Genomic DNA, 25,573 nt, shown 5'->3' on the forward strand with positions numbered 1-25,573 from the left:
TAAAGACACGCATATAATTTATATTCGGGCAGCGGACATAATCGTGCTGCTCGTAAAATACATAAAATACATTCGCACACACGCAGCTTGTAATGTTTCATTACATTTATAAGCGAGTTCAACAGCGAATTCCACGCTGAAATGGATATTAATGAAAGCGGGGTGAAATTAAAGCTCTTGTCCTGGTTATTTAGATTCTCTCAACGAAAACGTTCATATGAATATATTCCAGGCGCTTGTTTCTTAAATTTTTTGATTGTTTTGGGAACACATTGTATATTGTATATTGCTATTTATCATTTAAATAGCAATAATTACTTTGATTCTAATTAAATATCATGTAATAAAGAGACAAATAACTTAGGCAACCAATTATACATGTAATATAAGTTGCATAATTTATTTTAACTAAAAAGAATTATTAATTTGAGGTTAAGAACAGGCAAACAAGTTCCTTGGTGAAATTTTTTAGTGATTTTTTATTTTTTTTTTATTTTTCTATAAACACTTTGTATATTTCTCTTCAAAATAACAAGAAATACTTTGATTTTAATTGAATATCATCTAATAAAGACACAAATAACTTAGGCAACCAATTATACATGTAATACGGGTTGAATACTTTATTCCACCATAAAAAAGTTTAATTTCAAGGTTAAGAGCAGGTAAACAAGTTTTATGCAAATTTATAACTTGGAATTTGGGCTAGCCATGCAGGAAATGGTTTTAATTGCTGTTTCACCTTGCCGAATAAAAAAAGCATACAAACTTGAACGAAATTATGTAAATTGAGAACTAAAAATAATTTGGTTCCTGCTAAGATTAAGATTAAGATGACCTTAAACTTGTATCAATATAAACACAGCGTCAAAATGTTGAAAGTGAAGTGGGCGTTGAGTAATGCAAATTACAACTTAAACTACACGCATTTAAAGAGACGTTACAACTTACAAAGAAACAAAAAATATTTATTGTTGTTTTTAAAGTTGTGCCCACGCAAAACGATAAATATTGACGTTTAAAAATCGAAAAGTATTAAAAGTGAGGCCAAATATTGGTCAAGAATGTGGGTCAACGTATCGATACATGATTTATAATTAAAACTTTCTTTTTAATTTACGATTTTACGCGTTTTATTTCTTGCAACCAAATATACTTGATTTCTGTGGAGTGTAGTAGTGTTGTGTATAGTTGGTTGCATACTTTTCAGGCTGAAATAAAATACTTTTCTGGTTTTAACTCGAAAGGTCGCTGGGGGTTGATCCCACCGCTTGAAAAATACCCGCGAAATTACTCTCACGCCCATGCCAGCACTTCGCCCGTCCGAAAATAACCCTCTAGCTCTCGGCATCCGACGCTTTATATATCTTAATAAAACAGAATACAATAGAAATGAAGATAAAGTGGCGAACTCTCGTCTTCACTTCCTCGCTGAGCCGCGCGCCAGGAAAGCGAAGTGATCAAATTTAATAAGTTTGTTCTAAATCAACTTCACACGCGCAACCCTTGAACTAGTAGAACCTACTCAATGTCTTGAAAACGCCTGCAGGTATTAATAGTGGCGACGCACCCTTCCACTGGCAGTCGGTAGATAGCAGCTTATCGCGCAATCTATTTGAACATTTTGTACATTTTCTACATTTGTACCGTTCACTCTCCACAGTGTTCATTGTGTGCGAAGCGGGGAAGTCGGCATGACTTTCTGGATGCCGGGCACGTTCCAGAAGGGGAACGCACTGGCACCGGCGCATTGTGATACGAATTGCCCGAATAGTTGGCATTTTCAGACATTTTTTTTGCCTTCGTTGGAACCTTTTTTGAATGTTAAATTTTTAAGCGTTTGCTTACATTCCCTGCAAAACAAACAGAAATATGCTATGCAACCAACGTAACACAACATTACATTAATATAAATAAGTTGCCTATGATATTAATTGTGTTTTGGGTTATCTACAGTAAAAAACTAAAAAATTTAACAAAAAAAATGCTGAAAAAGTTAATTTTTTTGAATGCAGGTGAATAAAATAGTTGATTTTCTAAAATAAAGTTCAAGTTGCATAATCACGTGGAATGGAAATATATATATTGGTATTGAGTTGAGAGTCAAGAGTTGAGAATGCGAATTGAAAGTTGCGAAATTCGTGAAGAAAAGAAAAGAATTGTTTGGCTTCGCTTCGGTTCGGTTTGCTTTATAAGCCGTGCGCGGTTAATGCACTCTGCGCGCTTCATTAATCACGAGATTTCTCAACTATTCCAAGCCATTCTGGCTGGAGATTTTGTTTTCGCGATGCAATCGAAGATCATCAATTAGTCGGGCACGCAATGACAACTACTGAATTTACGATGACTATTCTACAATCCATATACAATAATAACAATATATGCAACCAAATATACTTTTTAGTGATTTTATATTGTAACTTTGGTTGCATACAATTTTATTTTGTTTTTCATTTTAAATTGGTGTAAGATTAAAGTAGCACTTAGAGTACTTAAAGTCCCATTATCCTGATGGGTCGATTCGGGTGTTTTTTCGAGACTTTGCCGCCCTCGAAGCCGTCAATGGCATTAAAGCCGTCCAAAGTCCGCACCGTCCGCACGATAGGAAATTAATCTATAAATCGCAATTAAACCTCTCGCCTCGTGGCGCTCTCGGCGTGCTTCTTTTTTAACTTTCAACTTTACGTCTTTTCACGTTTTATCACGGCGGTCTTAATTACCCAGGGTACACCTCACCCAGTATTTATTCTTTCTTTACCTTCGTACGTCGTACTTTAAATTAAACTCGATTAAAGTCGATTCAACTCAATAAATTATTAGTTTTTTTGCACTTCCGTATAATAGAAAGCATTTCTTGTTCGGTAGTGCGTTTCGTTTATCTGCTCAATTGAAATTTATGATTCGGACAATTGTGTTTTATCGACAAGCCGCGATCGTTACACTTGCATTCACTTGAAAAACACTTAATGCACTAAACGCATTTGATTGTACGTGCGATTACGCGATGAAGTGGTTCGATTTGTTCCATTTCAAATTCTATCTCTGATCGGAGAAAGGTGTTTGCGTTCCAACACGAATCGAAAACGAGGAACTTGTCAACCAACTGGTAAATGATTTACGTTACACTAAAAAGTGCAAGTCATTGAAGATAGCAACCATGGTAACCTAAATACACATGTATTATTGGTTGCCTATAGTAAATATTACATAACGCAATCTTTTGACTACTGTGAGTGTTTAAAACGTGTTGCAGCCGTTGTTTTCGCTACTCAAGCGTGAAATTTGTATTTTGTCGTAATCGCAGAACGTTTTCGATATAAATAAATACGTGCACGTTAGTTTAGGATAAGATTTCGGTTAGAATACGTAGAATTACGTGTATTATAACATAAAATATTTAAAGTTATTAAACTGCACTGCATATGAATAATGTAAGTGATGTAATCAAAAGTTTCACTTTTAAACAACATCAAACATTTTTCAATTTGTAACTTTTTGTTATCAAACTGGGCCAGAAAAGTTCGGTGATTTGATTCGTTGATTTTTGCATCGAATACAATTATGAGAATGGGTTTTCTTTGTTATCAGCGTCCGCTTTTTCTATTTTCTGTTTTTCAGCGAGTTCAGAGTTCAAGATGAGTCAGCAAACATCGATTTAAAGTGCTTCGCATTCGCATGCATATAAAGTTGCCTATCTTGAAAGTTTGTTCAACTTCTAAAGTAAACATAACCTCTTATAGGTTATTTGACGTTTTTAGAGACGTTTCAAAAGATTGCTTTGTTACTGGCAAAAATTATGATGATTTATTCGCACCACTCGCAAGATATCATCTTGTTTTGTTATTCTCATGGATATTATTTTAATAATTACATAACAAAGTTATGCCTATGGCAATTATAACCAATTGCGGTGAAATTCAATTACCAAAACAATAAATTTCACATTTCATCATCTTATTTCACATTATACCCCCGAAACTTTAAACTTTAGAATATGTTTCTTAATATATTGTTAATTATGGTTGCATTAGAAGCTAACTATGCGATGATTGCAAATTTAGCAGATTGTTGCAAAATTATGCATGTGTAAATTAATTTGATGGCAGAAAAGGTGAATAACCATAATGTTTGTGATGCCTGTAGGTTTGGTACTCGTACTCGTATGTTAAAGTTAATGTTGGAAGAAAAAAAGCGTGGTTTATACTTTCGAATTCTTCATCATCAACAACAAGTCAGTAACTCACTCGTATGAGAACGCTCGCGAGTGTAATAACAATTTCGTATTTTCTAACATCTGAGGATAAACGACGGCGAAAGGTTAAAGTGCACGTAAGATCAAGACATGATTTTGTAAATTGATAATTGTAAAGATTATAGGCAGTGTTATGCGTTCACTTTTACTCAAAAAATTAATATTAACAAATTAAATCTTCGTTTTCTTCGGTTTTATTGCAATTTTTATAGCAAAAATTAAATTTTTAGGAAAAAAAAATTCCTTTTGATTTTCGAAATGTTCTCCTTATTCACCATGTGATTAAGTTTGACTTTTGGATTTGCAATAGAAAAGTCAATGATTAAGACGTGTAATGCGCTTTGACGGCGAAATCCAGTGATGATTACCCATGCTCCTGATTAAAGGTTGATCTTTGAGCAGGCGAAATTGCAAAGTGCATTCGTACTCACACATGATATGCCTGCACTACGCTCGTGTCTTGAGATGAAGATGTGATACGCGGAGGCGTTCGTAAAGTGCACTTAATGTCAGACCAAACAGAACCGAACGGCAAATATTAACAAAGCGCGCTTCCTGGTTTCTCGAATCATGAGCGTTAAAGACATTTAAGGACATCACCTAAACAGACATCACATTAAAACAATATAAAATAAATTTTAAGTATTCTTACGTATGTAGTTTAATAGCTGTTAATATAAATTTTGTGGTTATGTTATTATTAACTACGTACTCATCTCACTTGTTTCGCGTGTTTCGTTTTCGTGCGCGCTTATTATGTGAATTATCAACTTTCGCTCGCGAAACTTTTTAACTCTTTCAATATACTTCACTTCGCTTCACTACCTCTACGTCGCAAACTTACGCTGAAACTTTTGGCGTTTAACTTGGCTGCGTCACTAGTTCACGCTCGTTTCGCGATAGATTTCCAACTTTGCGCGTTCATAACCTCACAATTCGTGCAACGTGCAACGAATCGAGAATTTGATGCGTCATTCTTACCACATAGTTAGATAGATACAAAAACAACAGAAACAAAATTATATTAAATGATGCTACGAAAGTAAAACTAAACTGATTCACGACGTCACGATTCTCAACAAGACTCCAGCCTGTCGATCACTTCAACAGGTGATTAAACATTACGTTGGTAAGGATGATTCAATAAGATGTTACAAAATATTATACAATAACATTTTAGGTTATAAAAATGGTAATATCGTGTTACGTCCTGTTTGAGCAAGATTTTTAGCTTATTTCAACAATAATGTTTGATATTTTTTATATTTCCTGCGAAGTGTGTCATTCAAGTTTAAGTTGACTTAACTCATTGCGTTAACTCGGTTAATGGCACATACAGCCTGTGTACATGGGCTGGGCGCATGCGCAATGAAATTTAGCAAAGTTTACAACACTTTCTGATAACATAATACATAATTAAAGCAGACAAGTGACAAGATACACGAATAAAGTTTACTAAAGCACTCTGCACTCCTGGAACATGAGTACAGGGAGTACTTAAAATCTAAATGTGAAGTTAAGTACGATTTAAACGGTGGATTTTGTTGCGCATTGTTTCGGGGCGTATGGAGTCTGGAAACATTTGCAAACACCAACTTTGGATGTGTGTTCAGCGTGCTCAGATGTGCTCGAATGCAAAATGGCGATTACATCATCGCATTATTCGCCGACTCGCACTCGGCGAGCGCATCATCTCCTGCGGTACGTGTTCGCAGTGCGCACGCATTGCAGCAATGCACATTTGCACAAATAATGCTTGTAATGCACACGTAATGCACTTTCGAGTGCATGTTCACATGCCTACGGAATGCTTTACCAGGTCAATGCAACCTTTAAAACGCACACATTTTTAAATCACTATAAATAAACGAAATTTTTGTTTAAGTAGAAAAGTGTGTAGCAGTCGCAGTTGGCTTTTGCTATGCGCTGTGGGGGTGTACAGCTTGAGTGAGAACAGACACGTTGGAAATCTAATTAAAATTGCTGCCCCAACAGACATCGCACAGCGAGGGTGGCTGGAGAAATTTTTATCGTTCGCTTAATGCAAAGTTATTTTTGTTCGCTCACTTCAGGCACGTACCTACATTGCTTTCATTTTCTTTTATGCTGCAGTGCATATATTTAAAAAGTCAGGAACATTTTATCATTAGCTGACAATGATAGTAAATGTTTAATTTTTGTTAAATATTTAACATTTCTAGTAATATTAAGATGGTTTTATCACCATTGGTATAAGACAGCAGCGCCGCCTATCGGCATATGCGTAAAACGTGGCAAAACTTGTTTTTCACAATTAAAACTCTGGAAGTTTGCTGAAAAGATCCGGATATTACTGATTTCCCAAATTGCGTGGTGCGGATGACGACAAATACGCACAGTCGTAGGAATCTCAACAAGGTCTCCAAGAAAATGAGCGCAATGAGGAAAAAATCGCCTTCCGGATCGTAAAAAGTTTAAAGTTTAAAGCGAAAAAGTTTTAATGATATCGAAATTAAGAAACTTTCATTTGGATTCATATTCAAATTGCCATTCGTATTCTTTGCTTCCTTTCTTGGTTAAACTTTATAACAACGCAAAAAACATAACATAAGCTATAAAAATAAAATACAAAATAATTATTTATTCTGACAGTCAATTACCTACGTCGTTATCATGTATTTAAGAATTTCGCATCGTGTGGAATCGTTTTAATTTTGTATTGATGAATTTATCGAGTGGGACTGCGATGTTTGCGAATCTGTTGCCATCAATGCAGCGCGTATTCAAAAAGTATGCGGCCAAGATTTGCATTGAGAGTATAAGGTCGGTTGGTAGAGTGTTCATTACCTTTTCATTACATTTTCATTACGGTTTCATTACACCACTCGCAATTATCAACTCATCTCGATGCGATGCGATGCGGTGCGTGCAATTTATATGCACATTTGCTCATTTGCATGCGCGCTTCAAAACGTTTTCTACAAATAATACAAAATGTATATGCAAGCAAAGCAACTACGTAGATATACATCAATATTAATCGCCACAGATTTTTATATTTACAGTTTTGCGGGTAAACATAGTTTAAAAATGTTTAAAAACTATTTTTATGCGCATGTCGGTAATGTAGATTTTGAGCTGTCGTTGCAACCACTTCAAGGTCAATCTTGTTTGCATAGGTTGTTTGTGCTCGGCTCTACTGCAAATGTGATTGTAAGACATAGTCAACACAAAGTTAATATGAATTGTTAGTGTGAGTCTTACAACTGTGCCTCGGAGGATAAATCTTCATTTCCCGTTACTATTTAAGCACGGTATGTAATATAGTAATAGTTTTTCACTTTCTTTCTAGTGTATTTACGTTCTTTTGTGATTTACTGTTAGTAAATATTGCTAGTGGCGCCGCAGTGATAAAACTATGGCACTATGAAACTAAAGCAACTACTAGGGTAATATAGCAGGGCTGCCAACTGTGAATCCTGAATTTTCCACACGCTAACCTAAATTTTTTAGCGTGGTTGTGAAAGTTTGTCGTGCTGGTCATTGTGTCTTTGAAATTGTTTTTCGGAAGATTTATGGCTCCCTTGCATGTGGGTTTATTTCAATCGGTGAGTACTACATTTAATTTTCGACTTTCTCAAATTTCCAATTTCCATCTGTGGCAAATGCACTATCACCCAATCCGATTGTCGTTAGTGTCGTCAGACAATACCTCAAGCAGCCATTACAGTACACTTGACGTATTTCACGCTAGAAGTTTTAAAGTGTAAACGCGTTAAAGTTTTCCGTATCATTACATCCTCCGGGAGTGCATTGTGGAGTGATTTACGCTCGTGATAGTTTTCACCGCTTGGATGGATGGCTCGTATTGTCCCATGTGCAATTAAATCGTTATAGGTAAATTATTATTAGCGTAGTCATGCTAATGCTCGTTAATGCGCATGCGTGGGATGCGCGATTAAAAAGCACTTTGACAATCGCCGGCGATAAATTAGTCGGCAACAAACGGATGAATAAATCGTTGAATAAACACGATAGAAAAACAGACAAATAAACAAAAGACTAGGCAGATGTGTTGAATTTGATAGTTTTATAACTTGCAATTGTGTATGTTTAGTATTTTTAAAGGAATTTATCACAATTTATCGCATTTTATAGCATTTTATTGTAGTCGTTGGGAGAATGCATTTATTTTTCACAACTGATTGAACACGAACGTAAACGCAAATCGACGCATCGATTCGTTGCACACTGCGCACTGCATTTGATACTGTGTTATTTGTATCACTAAATATTTGACACAGCGTGGGAATACACACATTTACTGTTATAAATTTAAACAAAAAAGTATACGATCTACGAAATCAATCAATTAATACCTAAATTTAATTTACAGATAAAATTAATTAGATACCTGTTTAAAAATAGACCTCAATGAATCAATGAGGAGTAGATAATTGTGACATGAACATCCTGTTTAAACTTTTTACTTAAATAATTAGTGTGCTCGAAGTAATGGTATGAATATTAATCATTCCTGATACGTAATTCATGAAATGTGTGTTTATTTTATTTGAAGTCGAGTTAATGCTTGAAAATATGTGTTTAAAACGAAGAGAAAAGAAGAAATAGAGGAGTACGTAGAACTAGTTGATCCGTGATCACCTTGATCACCTTGATTTTTATTGCTTTCTGTGGCACAAAAGTATATAATATTTAGATATTGCATCGCACGGCGAGACGCATCATAAAAACACTAATATCAACTAAAATAGTTACACTTTTTCGGTTAAAAACGTTTAAAATTTCGAATTTTTAGCATTTCAGGTCAAAAATGATGAGATGAGATTGTAATCAATTGAATTCGGTCAGTTTTTACCTATTTCGAATAAAATTAGTCTACTTTCATTTAGTTTTTAGTAAAAAAAACTATAAATTTTTACTAATTTCTAATTAAATGCCGGCGCTAACTAGCCTAATTAACTTTTAGTAGCAACTTTCTCAGTTTAATTTTTGTTTTTATTGGCTGCTAACTGTTCGTTTACCTCCAAATCACATATTTTCGTTTATAAATTGTCAATTTTGTAAATATTAACATGAAATATTGTAAACTTTAATTTATAAAAGTAATAAGTCATAAAATGTAACGTTTAGGTGTAATACGTATAAAAATTTATGTCGGAAACATTTTAGCGCGTTTCTTGTTTATTTTTTTATATTTCAAAAAGTATTTCATGCGATCATCCGCATCTTTGCATCGTCAGCACTATTTTTGCTCTATTTTACCCAACACACTCAAGATCGTATGATTCTTACGAGGTTGGCCTGCGATTTGCGCCATTTTCCCCACGCCCGCCATAACACCGCACAATAACTTGCAGACGACTGCTCGTACCTAGTTTTATCGGCGTCCCGACGCCCAGCAACGCGTTTTTTCTTCTTTATTTGCTCGATTTACTAAGTGTAGTCATTTTTTTCAGCAAAATTCAACATTTTAATGATATTATTTTTCTTATGCAACCAAACACACTAGGAAATATTAAAATACTAGCGCAGTAACTAAAAATATAATAAAAAAGAGCATAAATTCATCTTTTTCTTTTATAAAGATTTAAATGTGCTTAAAGTTTATGTACCGCAAAGTTTCCGACATGATAATATCCTAAAGGCAGTGAATTTACGAGACGCTAGAAGAAACTTACAGTTTTCTTTATTTTTAACGATCATCGCGTTATTGTTCACTCTCCAGTGACAGTTTATTTGGTTGCATAACGCCGGTGTTTACGCCTTGCTTCGCAATACTCCTTTGCGCAATTGTTTCGCATGTTTTGAGGTTATAGAGGTTAAATTTATATGCGCTTGAGCTTCCTGTACTCTTAAACTTGTACAATCGCAAACATTTCCGGCGCAGGTATTACTCGACTTGTTCTCATTCTTATAAGGTTGTTTGTTTGCTTACAGGTTAGTCGGCGTTGTTTGTGTTGCCTATCCTCCACGACTTGCACTACGTATACTGTAAGTACGCCATTTTATTTAACTTTTTGTTTTTTTGTTGTTTATTACGTACTCTGAGCATGGTATAAACTTGCGAGTGAAATTCAAGTGTTTATTGCGCACATAAATCCCGTTATTAAATATCTTGCCGTTGACTCTATGTGTTGCGAAATACTTTCGCAGCAAGTGGAAGATGATGAAGAAGAAAAATTGCGAGTTTGCCAAGAGGCGCACTCTGGATTGCAATACGCGCGCGCGCGGCTCTTGTTTGTCGCGTTTTCCGGGTATAATAAACACTTGCCGACGACAAACAAGACTTTTACGGCCATCTTGTGCTTTTAATTTTTTTGGTCGCACACTCTGAGTAGGAAATATTATCGCATGGTCATAAATACCGCTCGCAGTAGAATTTGTTACAGTTTCTGTTTCAATTCTTAAGTTAAAATTAAATTTCAATAAATCACTCGTTTGTTTACGAATAATATTTCGCTAACGCTTTGGTAGCGTTTTCCATCATTGCATAGAAGCTCTTGAGAATGTTTCGGTATCGTTTTTCTTGATGCAGCGTGCGCGGCGCAGCGTCAAAAGTTTATGACTTATGCGTTTTCGGTAGCGCTGAGTTTTCCAATACCTGCCGCGTGTTCGTTGGGTTGCCTGCGTGGCCGCAACGTCGGAGAGCAGGAAAATTCAATTTACGAACGCAAATAAATCAGCATCACTTCAAACTTACCCGACAACCGAACGAGCGAGCGCCAACGATCGCAGTGGAAATAAATTAAATAAAACATGAGAACGTTGAGAAAATAAAATAAAAACTAAATCGATACACACAACAATAACAACCGCATGGCTAGAAATAAATTAAATGATTTATAATAACGCCAAAAGAGGAATAAATGTCTGTACTTGCTTAATTGAAGATGATAATTTAAACATTTCGAATTAAGAAAGTTGCGTATGTGGTACTGACACATTGAGCTACATTTTCTCCCAACTCTTACTTTAGTATGCCGAATATATATTTAATGTCTTTATACTTTTTACAATCTTTAACGTTATTGTCTGCTTGCATCAACAATTCGCATGACTACACGTCGTGATATTGCAACTGCAACCGCAAATCTAGTCGAATTTGCATTTACAACCATATTCGCCGTTTTACTGCATTTTGTGTGGAGGTTTTTTTTGCGTTCGCGGCGGTATACGGCCACATCGTGCGCGGTAAAAAGTCGTAATGACTGAATCGCTCTCGAATTGGCATGTAATTTGTTTTTGTGCATGCGGCTGTCGTTAAAAAAGAAAGAGTTCTCTCTAAGAGGAAGAACACCGTCGTTTCACCGAGCTTTACGGGCTTAGAAAGAACCGTGATTGCTAGGTTTTCAATTATAGACCACTTTCAAAATTTCATTAATAAAATAATTCGTTTTTTTGTGTGTAGATCATTCATTGTTTATGAAATAGTATGAACAATTATAATATTATTTGAGTTTTTTGATGTAATTGAACATAAAGTGAATAATTTTACGCTTTTATCGTTTTTAATTTTTAAATTATTGCTTGTACACTAATGGAAATGCATTCAAAATGTGCACAACTAAATTTTGCATTAACAGATATCATAGATTATTTATTTAGTTTTGAAGAAATTGGCATAAATGCTAAAATTTCATAATTTTCCTCTGAAAATTTACATTTTTCTAAGTTAAAATCTGAAGAGCTTTAGAAATACCAGTTTTTTCTCAATTTAATTATCATATGCGCGGTATCTTTTTAAAATTGTATTTATTTTAATATTATAAACGATCAATAGATTGCGCCCGTTGTCCTATTGTGGATATGATAAAAATGTATTACCTTGTAAATTCCATCGACGAGTTTGATAAGCTCCTCCGTCTCCATGTTGATTATTTTTTTGTTATCACTTTAGAATTCAATGCACAGTTTTAACGCGCCAAAGTTGTCTTCAACACCCCTCGGAGGGTGTTGCAAATTTAATAAACTTTTTTTTATATTTTTTAATAAAGTCACTTTCTTGCTTTGATGTATTAACACGTATATGTGTGTGTGGGTAATGATGGTACGTGGCACAGCGTCAAAAATTGAATTTTTACGATTTGATGCTCGGCATGCCTGCCACCTCCCCCAGCGGTGCCGGGAGAAACACCCGCGTAATACACGACTTCCCCGCACACCTCGAACACGCGCGCGCTGCGAGACTAATTCACATTCAAATTTAGAAATTGTTTATCGATTGTTGCGTTTGTGGGTGGTCGGTCGGTGCTAGACTTGCGTTCACGCCGTCAACGGTTCATCAAAGCCGAAATTCACTTTGCATGTTGCCGTGTCCATAATACCGCCGGTGGAGATGGCTGCAATTTTTCCGGATATCCGATTAGCTCGTTACACCACCGCAAATCTGTAACAGTAATTAATTTATTATTAAATAATTATTGAAATAAATTCAATATTTGAACGGTTTTTGATGGTTATAATTACACAAAACCACAAAGTTAATAAAACTAATTAAACAGTTAATAAATTAATTATTAAAACATAATTACTTAAAAAATTTTAAAAAATATTTTTCTTCTGTAACTATGTGTTAAAACAAGTCACTGCAATTTGCCGCAGGATGTAATTGCTCCGAATAGTTTTGTTGGTTAAGCACAACTAGTGTTAAACTGTTAAACTTAAGTAACTTTCTTTGAAGCCACGAAGACGGCGCGCGCGACATCGACACTGTCTTGCAGCGCTCGAGTTTAAACGCGCGGTGTTAACGCGAAGAGCTCGAAGACAAGAGTGGTCTTACCACTTTCCAACTTGGGTACTACTCGAGATTACACTAGCCCAGAATAATCTGCGCTACGTTCAGCATTCCGTCAAGATTCTGTCTCCGAAGTTGAGACTTTACTTAAGTTAGAGGTGTGGTTGCATCGTTCAGGTTGTCTTGTTGTCTACGTTTGTTGCGCTATAACTTATCTGTTTGATATCGCGCAAGATTGATTAAAATAATATCCGGAAGGAGATTTCGTGGAGATTAACCGTACTCAAGGAGATAGTCGCACAGTTTGTTGTTTTCACGTGATGTGGGTTAGAGTACAAGACTGCAATGATGCAGGAAGTAAAATAAAAATCGTTATGACTCCGAAACTATAAGAGATATAGCAATGAATTTTGTTTATATCAATAGATAATCATCAATAGAATAAAATAGGTTATAAATACTTTTAAATTATTTAATAATTTAGGTGCAATTTAACAAAAACTTTTGAAATTATTGTTTTCTTGGCGTGAGTTAAGTGAAATATTATCTTAAGTCGGTCGCATTCACGGTAAAATTTAAACCATCTATGTGTACCTAACATATCATCGCGTTTTGTCATTAAATGTCGAAATCTAGGTTGCCAATGCCAATCGAAATCGATCGCTTGAAAAGACAAGAAGCAAAATGCTTTAGTGAAAGAATGAGAGTTGAATGAAACATGTTAAAAACCACATTTCTTGCTCGAATAATTTAGTCCATTTCTTATTTCTCTATCATATCTGCAGTCTGTCGGTAATTGTATCAGTGGATAAAATTAGAAAATGACTCGAGATACACTCCTTCAGCCTCAACCGCTTCCAATTTAATTTTTTTCTATTTTTACTTCAACATTAAATTGACTTCTAAGTAGGTCTTGCGTTTTGTTAGCAGGCAATTATTTCTATAATAAACTGTATCATAAATAATTTATTCGTTTAGGCATAATTCTTAATAAATTTCATCGATTGTAAACATACAGATGGTAGCTATACATCTGGATATGAAACATGACTTAAGTTAAGCTACTCGTAAGTTAACAATATATAAGAAATCGTTCCGGTTCTAATTTTAAATTTCATTTATTATTTTGCTCTTTACTTAACTTAAATAGAGTAAATCTTGAAATTTAGTTAATTTAAGTCATATTTTTTATTAGCCTGATTTTACGTATTTAAATTAAATTTAATACGCTGTAAAATCAATTGTTGTTTTAGTTTTGTTGTCACTAGAATGATTTGAATGTTAATTCTTCATTGGTTGTAACTCGAGTACAAAACAGTTGTCCTTGTTCTTGTTCTTGTGCTCCTGGCACGCGGTTTTACACGCGCCGTGTACTAACGGTGATAAATTACGTTTTGCATCGACAACAAAAGAATTTCGAGCCACGGCGAGCGACGTCGTCAGTCATTGAGCTAAGTAACCGAGTAACATGGTGAGTTAGTAAGCTTTGTAATCGATGACCTAATAAAATCAGAGTTATTCACATTCTAAATTTAGTGTAATTTAAAATACAAATGGAAAATAATTGATTTTAACAATAAAAAATTGCGTAATATTAATGTTTAGTTTAAAATAAGTAGTCTAGACATGTTGTTGAATTTTTGTTACAATTGAACAAATACTTGTTTTGATAGTTTATTGGTATTTTAATTAAATTAATTATGCAAATTAATATCCGAACATGCATGTATAGTTGAAAAGTTAAACCAATAAAAAGCAATTCGAAATGTTAAAACACAGCGGCGAGTTAATTATGCGCCGTTTTCAATTTGTCCAATTCGCATTGATATTTGCGCTGATGTTTGAGATTGGTATTGAGTTGGTCGTTTCATTAATTTGATGTTTGGCAATTAAATTTAACGATAATTCGCTGGATGAATGCGCGCAAACATTCGGCGCGCATCGATTAAAAGCGTAATTAATTTTTTATTACTATTTAATAACGAAATTTCATTTTTATAAATTATATATTTTTAAATTTGATTTTGATTTCACTACAATACTCGCATAGTGAAAATTTCTCAATGCATTTCGAAACATACGTTATTCGCATTGTGTTCGCTCCGTTGTGATTTTTCCGCATACATATTTCTAGTATACTCATAGTTGTACATTGTACGTGTCTGCATTTTCATTTTGCATTTCGTCTGCGACCATTTACCGAGTGTGTTGCGCTCTGCTTTTGCTTCGCCGCTTGCTTGCATTCAATTTGAATTTAACATCTGCCACGTCCGCATCGACGTCGCTAGTTACTTTCTATTGACGGTAGCCGCTCGAATATTGAGCGTCTAAATATTTATTAATTCCGCACCGCTGTCGGGCCGGCCCCGGCGTAGATACTCTTCTAGTTTCTCCTGCGAGTCGAGCAGGACTTTCTGTTGACATTTAGTTAAACGTCGTAATGCATTCAGCTTAATCAACTGACAGGTGAGAAGCATTTGCAAGCAGCCGAGGTGGCAATGCGAACCAAAGTTAATTTAATCTGTGATGCGCTTTCAGATTAATAATAATTGTTAATAGGTAATTCAGGATGTTGCTATAGATCTAGTGATTAGAATTGAGTGTTAAAAGAGGTGTCCGCTTTCGCAGCGTTGTTGTACAGTTAATTAAAAGTTTATAATATTTATCGGACATGAGGAGAAATCTGATATGAAATATTTTAAAAGTTCTACTAATTATCTGCAATTTAAAGAAAAAAATCATAATTTTTGTTGCATTTGATTGAAGGATTAGTAAAAAGTAAGATTATAGAAGATTAATTGTATCTAGTAATAGATTTTTGCATTTTTTCATTTTCTAGTGACGCAGAAGAAAAAACTTTAAATTTTTCCGAAACCCCAATAAAAATTGCTGTAATTCCAAATCATAACATTATTTTTGTATATTTTGTGTAAATCTTGACGAAAATAACAAAAATACAAATCAAAATTTCTCAAATTTTTCTCAAATATAAAAATAACAAGAAAATATTTACTTTATTTACTTTATAAACAAAGCAATCGAGTAAATATTTTCAAAGCGAGTTTATTTTGAATACAAATGGAAATGTACACGTGAATTTTCTAGTTAACCTTATCTCTTGTCTGAAATCCAAGCACAACACCCCCAAGACCTCTAAGATAATTAAAGACCTCTAACGAATTTAATTTATTCATGCGTTTGTTTATCTCACCGCGCTGCCTCCTTCCCTTCGTGCTTCTGTGCCCGCGTGCCAAACAATAAATATAATAGAAGGGTATATAGTGAATATATATATACAGTATACAAGTTGAAGTTCTCATTGCCGAACACGTCGAAAATTCAGCTTTGGAATTCGCGCCGCAATCGCAACGAAAGTGTTTGCGGATTCGATTTAAAACGAACACCATGCGCCACATTGTGGCGATGCGCATCGAAAGCGTAATCGTAATTTATTGGCGAACGCTTTTATTATATAAATCAAGTCCGTGCGCAATTGACACACCGCCCCAGTCGAAGAGGACAACAGCGAGAGAGTAGAGAATGTGTTATTCTATGCGGTTCGGATAACGCGCGTAAATTGTAAATCATTTGTTTGCCGATAACAGCGAAATGAATTGGTTTATGTGGACATTTATTTAGTTGTAACGCAATAGTAATATTTTAAAAAAGTATTTTTTCCAGTATTTTATGCTTGAAACGCACTTTCAACATTCTCATTACTCATTGTTTTGATTCGGGAATGACTTGAATTATCGCTGCGGATTGAAATCCGATTTATTTGTAAGCTGATTAATTGGTAAACAGTGCGCGTGGCTTGCCTTCGGATAAGTAATAATGTCAATCACTTAATACTAATTGATCTGTCCGTCCCCGACGCGTCCGTCCACAGTGTCCGAGCCGTGTGCGATTAAACGATGCGGCGCGACGCACCCCCGTCCATCGTGTGAGGGATGAAAGAGGATGCTTAAATTGTGCTGGCACAGGTGGATTTTAGCCTGAAACGCATTCTCTTTGTTGGAATTTAGAGAATTTACTTTGAAAGTAAACATTTTTTTCTGTTTTGCAACAACTGACATATCATTTGTGATTATATAATTTCAACATGTTATAAAACATAAATTTAAATAGTTTTTGATATCAAATGTCCATACGTATTGAATTTCCAATATTAAGTATCTGATTAGCTTAAATGCATACAACTGAACAAATTGCACGCTGTTGAGATTTACGTTATGCATTAGTTGTGTACTAGTGTGGTCGTGATGGCAAATTTAGGTCATTGCATTGCACCTTTCGCTCGAAAACGGCCATCCAACTTCAAACTCGCGACTTTCAGCAGTAACAACTTCCTTTCCACTTGCAGCCAGCCACCACTAAACGATCTGCAACAATATTTACATTTGCATGCGGATAAACATCGAGCAACGAGTAAACTTCTTGCGGTTTTGAAACGGTCGTCAGAATTGGAAATTGTTCACACTGACAAGGTTTCAAATGCAATGGAAAGTTTCGAACGTGTGCTGAAAACGTGCCAAATTCAATATTTGGACGAAAATTATCACCGACTATTGATTAATTTTTTTACTTCGGCAAATATGCTTCTAGAAATACTAATAACATTGCACAGTAAATTTCACACCTTATATTCATACACAAGTTGCAACTTGCAACACATTTCATACCTACATGCGCATATTATATGTACGTAGGCCCATTCGTAATTGTTGTTGTTGTTGTTGTTGTACCACCGGCTGGCAACTCGTCGTCGCACCGCCGCTTGTAAATTCTAATCGGCGCATAATATCGCTGGGCCCAGCCTGCTCTACGCTGGTCTAGTCTGGCCGCCCGTATTAATTTATTATTATTAGTCCGGCCCCCCATTTTCATTCGGGCCCACGCGCGCATCCACCATCCACGCCGTCCACGCGTAGTACATTTGCCGAAACATGTGTGCGCAATTTAGAGCACATCGTGTATTCGCCATTTCGTATTCACTCGCCTCCCCACCCACCTCTATAAATGAAGGTACATGTTGAGGTCGCATGTTGAGTGCTACAACCATTCATGAAGTAATGTAAAGTTACTGTGCAAATTACGATCATGATACGCGCACACATATTGCGTTGACTACTTTTACAACTTGCACTTTATTTATTCTTTTGGGCGTGTAGTACTATTATATGTTTATAAATAATGCATGTGGTGAATCTAGAGCAAATAATGTCAAAATCTTTTTAAGTTTATTTGTGCGGGGAGAACGTTTCTGGAAAACTCAATTTTTCTGATAAAATGAACGTTTTGTATAACTAGTTTTTAGTGAAAATTTAAATAATTTATGTGCTAATTTTAGCAATAATATTTACAATTGTATTTTATAGAAACAAGAAATACTAATATTATACTTTAGCGCCATCTAGGATTCAATTAGTTTTCTATCACTATGATTGAATCTCGATACCAATTTTCACCCCTTATTTAACACCTTTCAAATCATAATTTTTAATATTTTCATAGTTATGCTGCTATTCGGGGCCAAGACGAATCGAACAATTCATATATCATAAAAATCTGTCCAGAAGTTTTTGAGTTATAAATGTTGTAACTAACGCAACTTTGTTTTATATAGATTTTGCGCGCTACTATAAAAATTTGCCGTCTTAGAGCGATAAAAGTTAGAATTTCAGTCTTTTATTCAATCGATATCACTATGAAACATTGATTATTCATTAAAGTAATAAAAGTAAACGTGATACTTTTACTATTGGAAGCCATTTCCATTTCATAATCTAATTTCGAATGATTATATTTCATATAAAACAAAGTTTATTTGATACACTATTCTGTTTCGTACTTCCAACATATGTCAACCAATATTAATTTAGTTTTTCTGTATCTTCTTTTGTTGTTTCTTATGAATGATTCGTCCACATTTGTTATCCACTTTTAGGTTTTCGCCTATTCATAGTTGTACCTATAGTTCTATATTTAGTTCTCTGTATCTCTGTTTTCTCTGTCGCGGTAGATTTGAATAATCGCATTCGACGGGTTTTGTGCTCGGGGGGCGGCAGTAAGCCCTTCGCTCGGCTTGCGCTCTCAGTATATGTCCTGCTGTCGGTCGGTTTCGGGTTTCTCTCGTTGCGAGCGCCCGCACACTGACCCCACTTAATCTGCGGCACGCCCGAATTGCTCAAACTTACCGCCGCCGCCACTGCCGCCTCCGGGCCACTACCGCGCGCGCAGGATACATCACGAATGTGTGACAAATTTGGGTGGCGGGCATCATTCAACAAACATACACCCACACACACCGAATGCAACCAGCCACCGCGTTCGGTACTTAGCGATATTTGCAATTTAAATTATGTCAATGATACATCTACGTTACAATATGGAAAGATATCAGCGAGGATGGTAATGAATGACGATATGAATTAATGTTCGCCTGCGAATGGTACGAATTATCGCGGACGACAAATTGACTCGGAGGGAAACTAGTTACAAAGTAACATTACCGCAAATTGACACAATTTGAGATATTTTAACACTAAAATGTTAATAAAAGTAAAAGTTTTAGTTTTATTATTTAAATATTCAAATAAACCAGGATAAGTATAGATATTTCATTGCCCAAACAAAATAGTTTTATTATTTAAATAATATATCATATTGTTTGATGTGTTTATTCTCTGCTGTAATAACAATAACAATAAATAACACGTTAGTTTCAATTTTCACATAGATTTATACGCACGCATTATTATTAACTACAAACAATACTGCGGAAAACAATCTACTCAACACTTAAGTATAATAATAGTTTTAATTTACAGTTGTTATGCAAAAAACATATTAATATAAATTGTACTCGTTTTAATAAAATATTATGCTTAAATTAATTTTCAAAAATATAGTAATTACGTTATATTAAACAAAAGAATAAAACAAATCAAGTAATATTCTATTAACGTTATGTTAGGCATAAATCAAGTTTAATTAAATGAGGAAATTAATTTTGCATATATTTTGCACAAACAATTTGCGTAATTTGATTAGTTCAAGAGTAAATCTTAAAAAACGCGTTACTTCTGCATTTTATTTACATTTACAAGAACTTGTAATTGTACAGCCTTCACTTCAATGTTTCTATAGCGTTTTTTTTTTTTCATGATATAATAATTCCTTGAACGTGTTCGGATGCAAATAAAATTGTTCGAGACCAGTGACAAGTTGACAAGTCACGACTCGTGACTCGTCCCTGAATTATTACCGCCGGTGGCGGCGAGTTATGAGCGGTGCTCCCTCTCGCAGGATATTCGTACTTTTCAACTCGCGCCGCCCGCGACACCCCTACGCCCTTCAGTCTGTCGCCCAGTGTGGCTGCCGGGCTGTCTTTTGCAGTCAGCGCGCCGCGGATGAATGCCAAATGTGGCACTTACTTACGCCAAGATGACATCGTGTCGTAAGCGTCGTAAATCACACGCGGCGAGTACACGAAAAAACTCTCCGGACTCGATTACACACTTATCATTCTTATTATTTGTAAATTACTGCCCACTTGTATTACTTTGCAATAGTATATTCATTTATTTACTACCTAGACATTGAAGTATTTAATATTTAATGGTAGATTAAAAATTTATTTATTTTTACAGGAAATCTTGCTTTTTCACACATAAGGTAAGGTCATTTGTGAGACAATAAAAGGATGGCACTAATCAGTGTCTTGTGATCGTAAACACTTTAATAGTGAGTAACATGCGTGCTTAATTCATGTCCGTGACAAGGTCACCATAAAAACGTTGTTCAAGTGCTCAATTTAGAAATGAAAGTTCAATGTTAATGAAGATCCAAAGTCTTTTGCTCGAATCGGTCACTTTCGATTATGTTTCCATCACGAATTTAATTTTTACGAGCTATAAAATTACTTTAAACATTCACAAAACATTTACAAAGTCACGTACTTATTTAACCTTGTAAAAGTAACATAACCCATATAACCTTAAATTATCATTTATTCGAATTTCGAATGTTTAGATGTCGCTGGTTTGCCATGCGAAGAAAATTAACAAGAAACTTTATTAGTATGAAAGTAATTTCTGAATGGAATGCTAGCAATTTGACATTTATGACATTCAAATAATCATAATTACGAAATGATTAATCTCGCCAGCGTAATAAACTGCGCAGCAATCCTTCTCGGCCGTTGTTAATTTTCATTTTTCATCCGAGTATCGACGGAATACGGAATGTCGATGGTGGTTTTGCTCTGCCCTGTGTGTGTGTGTGTGTGTGTCTACTTGCCGACTTAAGACTCTCGGAGTTATTAATGTTATTAACTTGACTCAGAGCGCGGATAGGTGCATACATAGGTGGGATAGAAGAATGAATGCAGCGCACCAGCACGCGATACAGAATGTTGAATGCAACTGACATTTAAGTGGTTTTCCTAGTAAATTACGGCCGACGAGAAGCCCACGAGAATTCTTTGACTTGTTTTCATACTGACTTGAAAATTTTTCTTTAATTTTAGTATTTTTTATAATAAAATATTTTAGAAATTATTTTATTATAGGTAATTATTTTCTAATCATTATTATTACTTTATTATTCTTGGGTAATTAAATTTAAATGAATTAAAATATACAGATAAAATTCGTTTTGCTTAATTTTACTTTCACACTTGGTGCGCTGTGCTGCACATTTTGAGCGAATCTCTAACAATGAACTTTCGACGCAATTACTTGCTCAGAATAGAAAAGAAATTAATAAATCTAATAAGCACACCCAAGCCTACCCAAGGCCTACAAGAGACTCCAACGGCGCTGATTCGTCATAATCGTAATGAGATTTGTATTATTTCTTTTCTTTTCGTTTTATTATGCGGTGCGCTTCATTTCTCTGTGCCTTTTCACTCATTCACTTACATTCATTTGTTCATCTTTTCATCGTGCGTAATTCTAATATTAAATATATCTCACAGTTCGTAGCACCCGACGCCGCCAATTGAGCATTTCCATTCACTTCCAATTCATTTTCGATTTTTTTTTTATTCTGTTCGGTTTCCTAAACGCGCGAACAACATGTAGACAGAGAACGAAAACGACATTAAAAGAAAAAATAAAAGTAATTGTTCCTTTTACTTCGTTTTCTATTCTTGTGCACTGGGCGAACCGAGGAAATTTCCGAAGGGCGATTCGGCGACGAATTAAATTGATTGAATTACATTCGTAATTTGCCCAAACTGCCGGCCATTGTTAACGCGGATAATGAATGCGGAATGAATGGTAGTAGCGTATAGAAAAAGGACACACACCCTGAATATAATAGAAGACTTGAAATTTCGTTTAATTTAAGTAAAAGTGGTGTATAATTAGATAAAAATCATAAGTTATTTATATTTCTGGTTAAAGTTTCTAGTTAAATAAATGTAAATTTCTACAATTTGCAACCGTTACTTTAAAGCTGTATAAAATTCATTTCCGATAACGAAGATGAAGATTTTCTTTAAAAGCGTCATTAATGTTATTACGTGTGTTAATTTAAAGAGTAATTATGTATTTATGCAGTCGTGAAGAGGAAGACTGTGGCTAAGTTGGAGTCGTGTGTCGAATTGATTCAATTGCATTTCACGTTTTTGCCATTTCCTCATTTCTATTTTTCTATTTCTAGTGAATGTATTTATTGACGTAAACATTTTCGTGTTTATAAATAATATGCTGCTACAACTGCACACAACTAGTGAATGTAATGTAATGAGATATTGAAAGATCTAAAACAAAAAGCAGCCTATTAAACGCATATGATCAGTCAAACCATACGCACATTCGTGCAAAGAGAATTGCCTACCTGTATTAAAAATTTAATTGCCCATTACAGAAGTACTTTATTTACTGCTTTCAAACGTTTTTGCGTTTTATTTATTGATGTCAGGCATGATTTGATGCGTAAATTGGTATTTTTATTGAAAGTCATTTGTTTTTATTCATATTTTCGATTTTTATTGCTTCTACACGTTCCAAACGAACACAAATGACAAAAAATTGAAATATAAAATATTCAAATGAAACTCGGTGTGCGTTTATTAAAACTAACGAGCGTTCATTCCGTTCTGGGATTTTTTTTTCGGGTATCATAGTTTCGCACATTTTGCGAATATTTGGAATTACGAAACGCGACACACCAGCAAAATTAATAAAACTTTGTATTCTTTTAACAGAATAAAAATAAATTGATAGTTTGGTATATAAAACAGGAAAAAACTAAAGCATTAAAATAATGTCAAATATTTATCAGCAACTAACTAACATTGATATGACAAATAAATTTTAAAAATGTAGGGGATAATAAAATTTTATACAAATGGATAATAATAACTATAAACTAAATTTACGTGAGTAATATTGATAGTATTTTATAAAACATTGTAGATAAAATTATCGTTCGAAATGTTTAATTCATCCATTGCTGTTTTATCGCCGGTTTCGCTATGAAATCATCCAGCGCCATTAACACGTCGCGCATTGTTAATTATCAAAGTTTGCAAGACTCGTATATTTGACACTATGAGTAGTCATCGATGATTATCAATAATTTAAAACGCTCGCCACCCGTGTAAAAGTCACAACTCAAAACAAGCCAATTTGTTCCCATAAATATGTTTCCATCAAATTGATAGGCCCTATTGAATCGTATTTCAATGTATGATGTTATGTCCTAGTGTTTTCATCCCTTTCGACGCTCGCATTGCTTTTGTCGACGCGCCTGTGCGTGATATTCGAGACGTCAATACAGGGAATCTTCTAACAGATCGTATAATGGTAGTGGTAGTTGTTGTACTCGTGCATGGGTGGTAATGGTATTAGTAAAAGGTGGTTGAGAGGAATGCGAATATATAGGGGTATAACCGGCGCGCGATCGGCGCACACAGCAAAGTTGAAACGCTGCGGTCGCTTTGTCGCTATCGTGAGATGTAATGAGCGACACGGGGCCTACAGATAGCCATCCCCGAAACCACCCCCGAAACTACCACCTCAACTGTCTAAAACCACCCCTATCAACTATGATTATATCTTATTGCTGAAAATCGACCGGAACAAGTCTGCAAAATTGATAATTATACAGTGTGTTAGGAAACAAATTAAAATTTAATATTTTTTATTTAAATTTATGTTTTAATTGCGATGTAATTGTTAATTTTGTGGTTAATTCGAAATAATTTAGAAAGTTATTGTATTATCAGGTAATTATTAATTGTTTTATTATTTATTCGAAGATAAATTCTTGTGTTGCGTGTTTAACCTGCGGTTTTAACCCTGCGTTCGATTTCGTTAAGCCGAAGGAATTCGCAAACTCGCGCGCGGAAACTTTTACTCTGCCACAAAGATGCAAAGCGCGGAATTTACCGTTAGCGAACTGCAGCCATGCAGCGTAACCGACCTTTACAACAAGTCTAACGCAAAACCCGCAAACGGTACATAAAGGTGAACAACATGAAGCGGAGAGATCATTTCGGAATTTCGAAAATCAAATTAATTTTTGTTGTTTTGCCATTTAAAAAACAAAACGAAAAATATTAAATCTAAAGATTACAACCGCCGCCGCGACGACTGCTCATCTTACAGCTTGTTTTCTTCGAAATGGAATAATAAGGGAATTTCACGCTCGCACGTGTCGACGACTTCCGGGCGTGCCGCCCGCCCTACTTTTCTTCATCCCTTGGCACAAAAGCGCGTTTGCGTATTTTTTCTTCTGCCGCTTTCGCGCGTTGTACGGTGTAATTTCTGCTGTTGCGCTGGTGGATTATAAGCGCGCGCCGTCAGGATTAACGCGAGCTTTTTCGCCCCGCGCATTTGCTAACCACCCTTTCCATCCAGCCCAAGCTCAGATTATGCCCATCTTTCAGCGAGCTTACAGTGCACGCCACTGGCGAAAAGCACTAAATTAAGTGCGCACCGAATAAAACGTGCAAATTTTTAATTAAAGCTTAAAGTACTAAATAATAAAAATAAAAACGCGGAATATTTTTATTTGTACTCATTCAATTGGTGTATGGTTTTATTGGGTTACATATTGAGTTGGGAAAAAGTTGGAAATCTTTGGATATTTTCCCAGATATTTAAGTATTGAGTGTATCCCGATCACGAACGTCCGTTTTTCGCAGAAAGGTCAATCGTTTGGCACGACAATGCACAACTTTCTTTCGCGCGAGAAAATTGCGTAACGCGAATAGAAATAATTGATTTCCAGGGTTTCGATTCTCATTGTCCGCACACGAGCACTAGCCGAACAATAACCGAATAAAGTGCACAAAAGAGTGCGGAATATAAAAGAATAAAAGCAAAAATAAATCAAAATCAACAAAAATGTATATCAATATACTGTTATTTCAAGTAAATTTGTGTGCCCACTCGTAGATTGTGTATTAAACTTATAATATAACAATATATCGATTGCAAGTTTGGATTGGTATAATCCCGAGCAGGTTAAACATCGACGGAATGTCATTGCGCTCGCCGAGATAAGGATGCAATTATGTGTTCACAAAGTTCTCTAATATTGGTGGCTTCGCCCGATTTGGGTGTCCT

At 35.2% G+C, this 25,573-nt stretch overlaps 2 protein-coding genes and 1 long non-coding RNA gene across 14 annotated transcripts in view; 1 reads left to right on the top strand and 2 right to left on the bottom strand.

Annotated features, from left to right (window-relative positions):
- Positions 1–25,573, bottom strand: part of IRSp53 (Insulin receptor substrate 53 kDa) — a 64,270-nt gene that overhangs the window by 35,352 nt on the left and 3,345 nt on the right. The window contains exon 2 of one of the 2 annotated variants that reach the window (XM_065306448.1): positions 12,080–12,641. In XM_065306448.1, coding sequence (XP_065162520.1) covers positions 12,080–12,124 — 45 coding nt within the window. In that variant the 5' untranslated portion in view covers positions 12,125–12,641. Of the gene's footprint in view, positions 1–4,683; positions 4,853–12,079; positions 12,642–25,573 lie in introns of those variants that run through there. The other variant, XM_065306449.1, reaches the window with a different exon arrangement.
- The window catches only part of LOC135794951 (protein yellow-like), a 53,214-nt gene that overhangs the window by 4,627 nt on the left and 23,014 nt on the right, over positions 1–25,573 (top strand). For 4 of the 11 annotated variants that reach the window (XR_010549000.1, XR_010549001.1, XR_010549002.1 and 1 more), the window contains exons 1-3: positions 7,414–7,545; positions 7,616–7,839; positions 10,193–10,246. The gene's annotated coding sequence lies outside the window, so the exon portion shown is untranslated. Of the gene's footprint in view, positions 1–7,406; positions 7,546–7,615; positions 7,840–10,192; positions 10,247–20,641; positions 20,667–25,573 lie in introns of those variants that run through there. The other 7 variants (XM_065306452.1, XM_065306456.1, XM_065306455.1 and 4 more) reach the window with 7 other exon arrangements.
- LOC135794954 (uncharacterized) lies at positions 7,268–7,607 on the bottom strand. Its single transcript, XR_010549004.1, has 2 exons — positions 7,496–7,607; positions 7,268–7,430 (listed from the first exon to the last, which is right to left on the bottom strand). It is a non-coding gene; the product is annotated as an uncharacterized lncRNA (long non-coding RNA).

Source organism: Atheta coriaria, unplaced genomic scaffold (genome assembly GCF_025399875.1).
Source record: "Atheta coriaria isolate IRGN ID8LTWV9N9 unplaced genomic scaffold, Caltech_Dcor_3.1 hic_scaffold_6_pilon, whole genome shotgun sequence".
NCBI classification, from domain to species: Eukaryota; Metazoa; Arthropoda; class Insecta; order Coleoptera; family Staphylinidae; genus Dalotia; species Dalotia coriaria.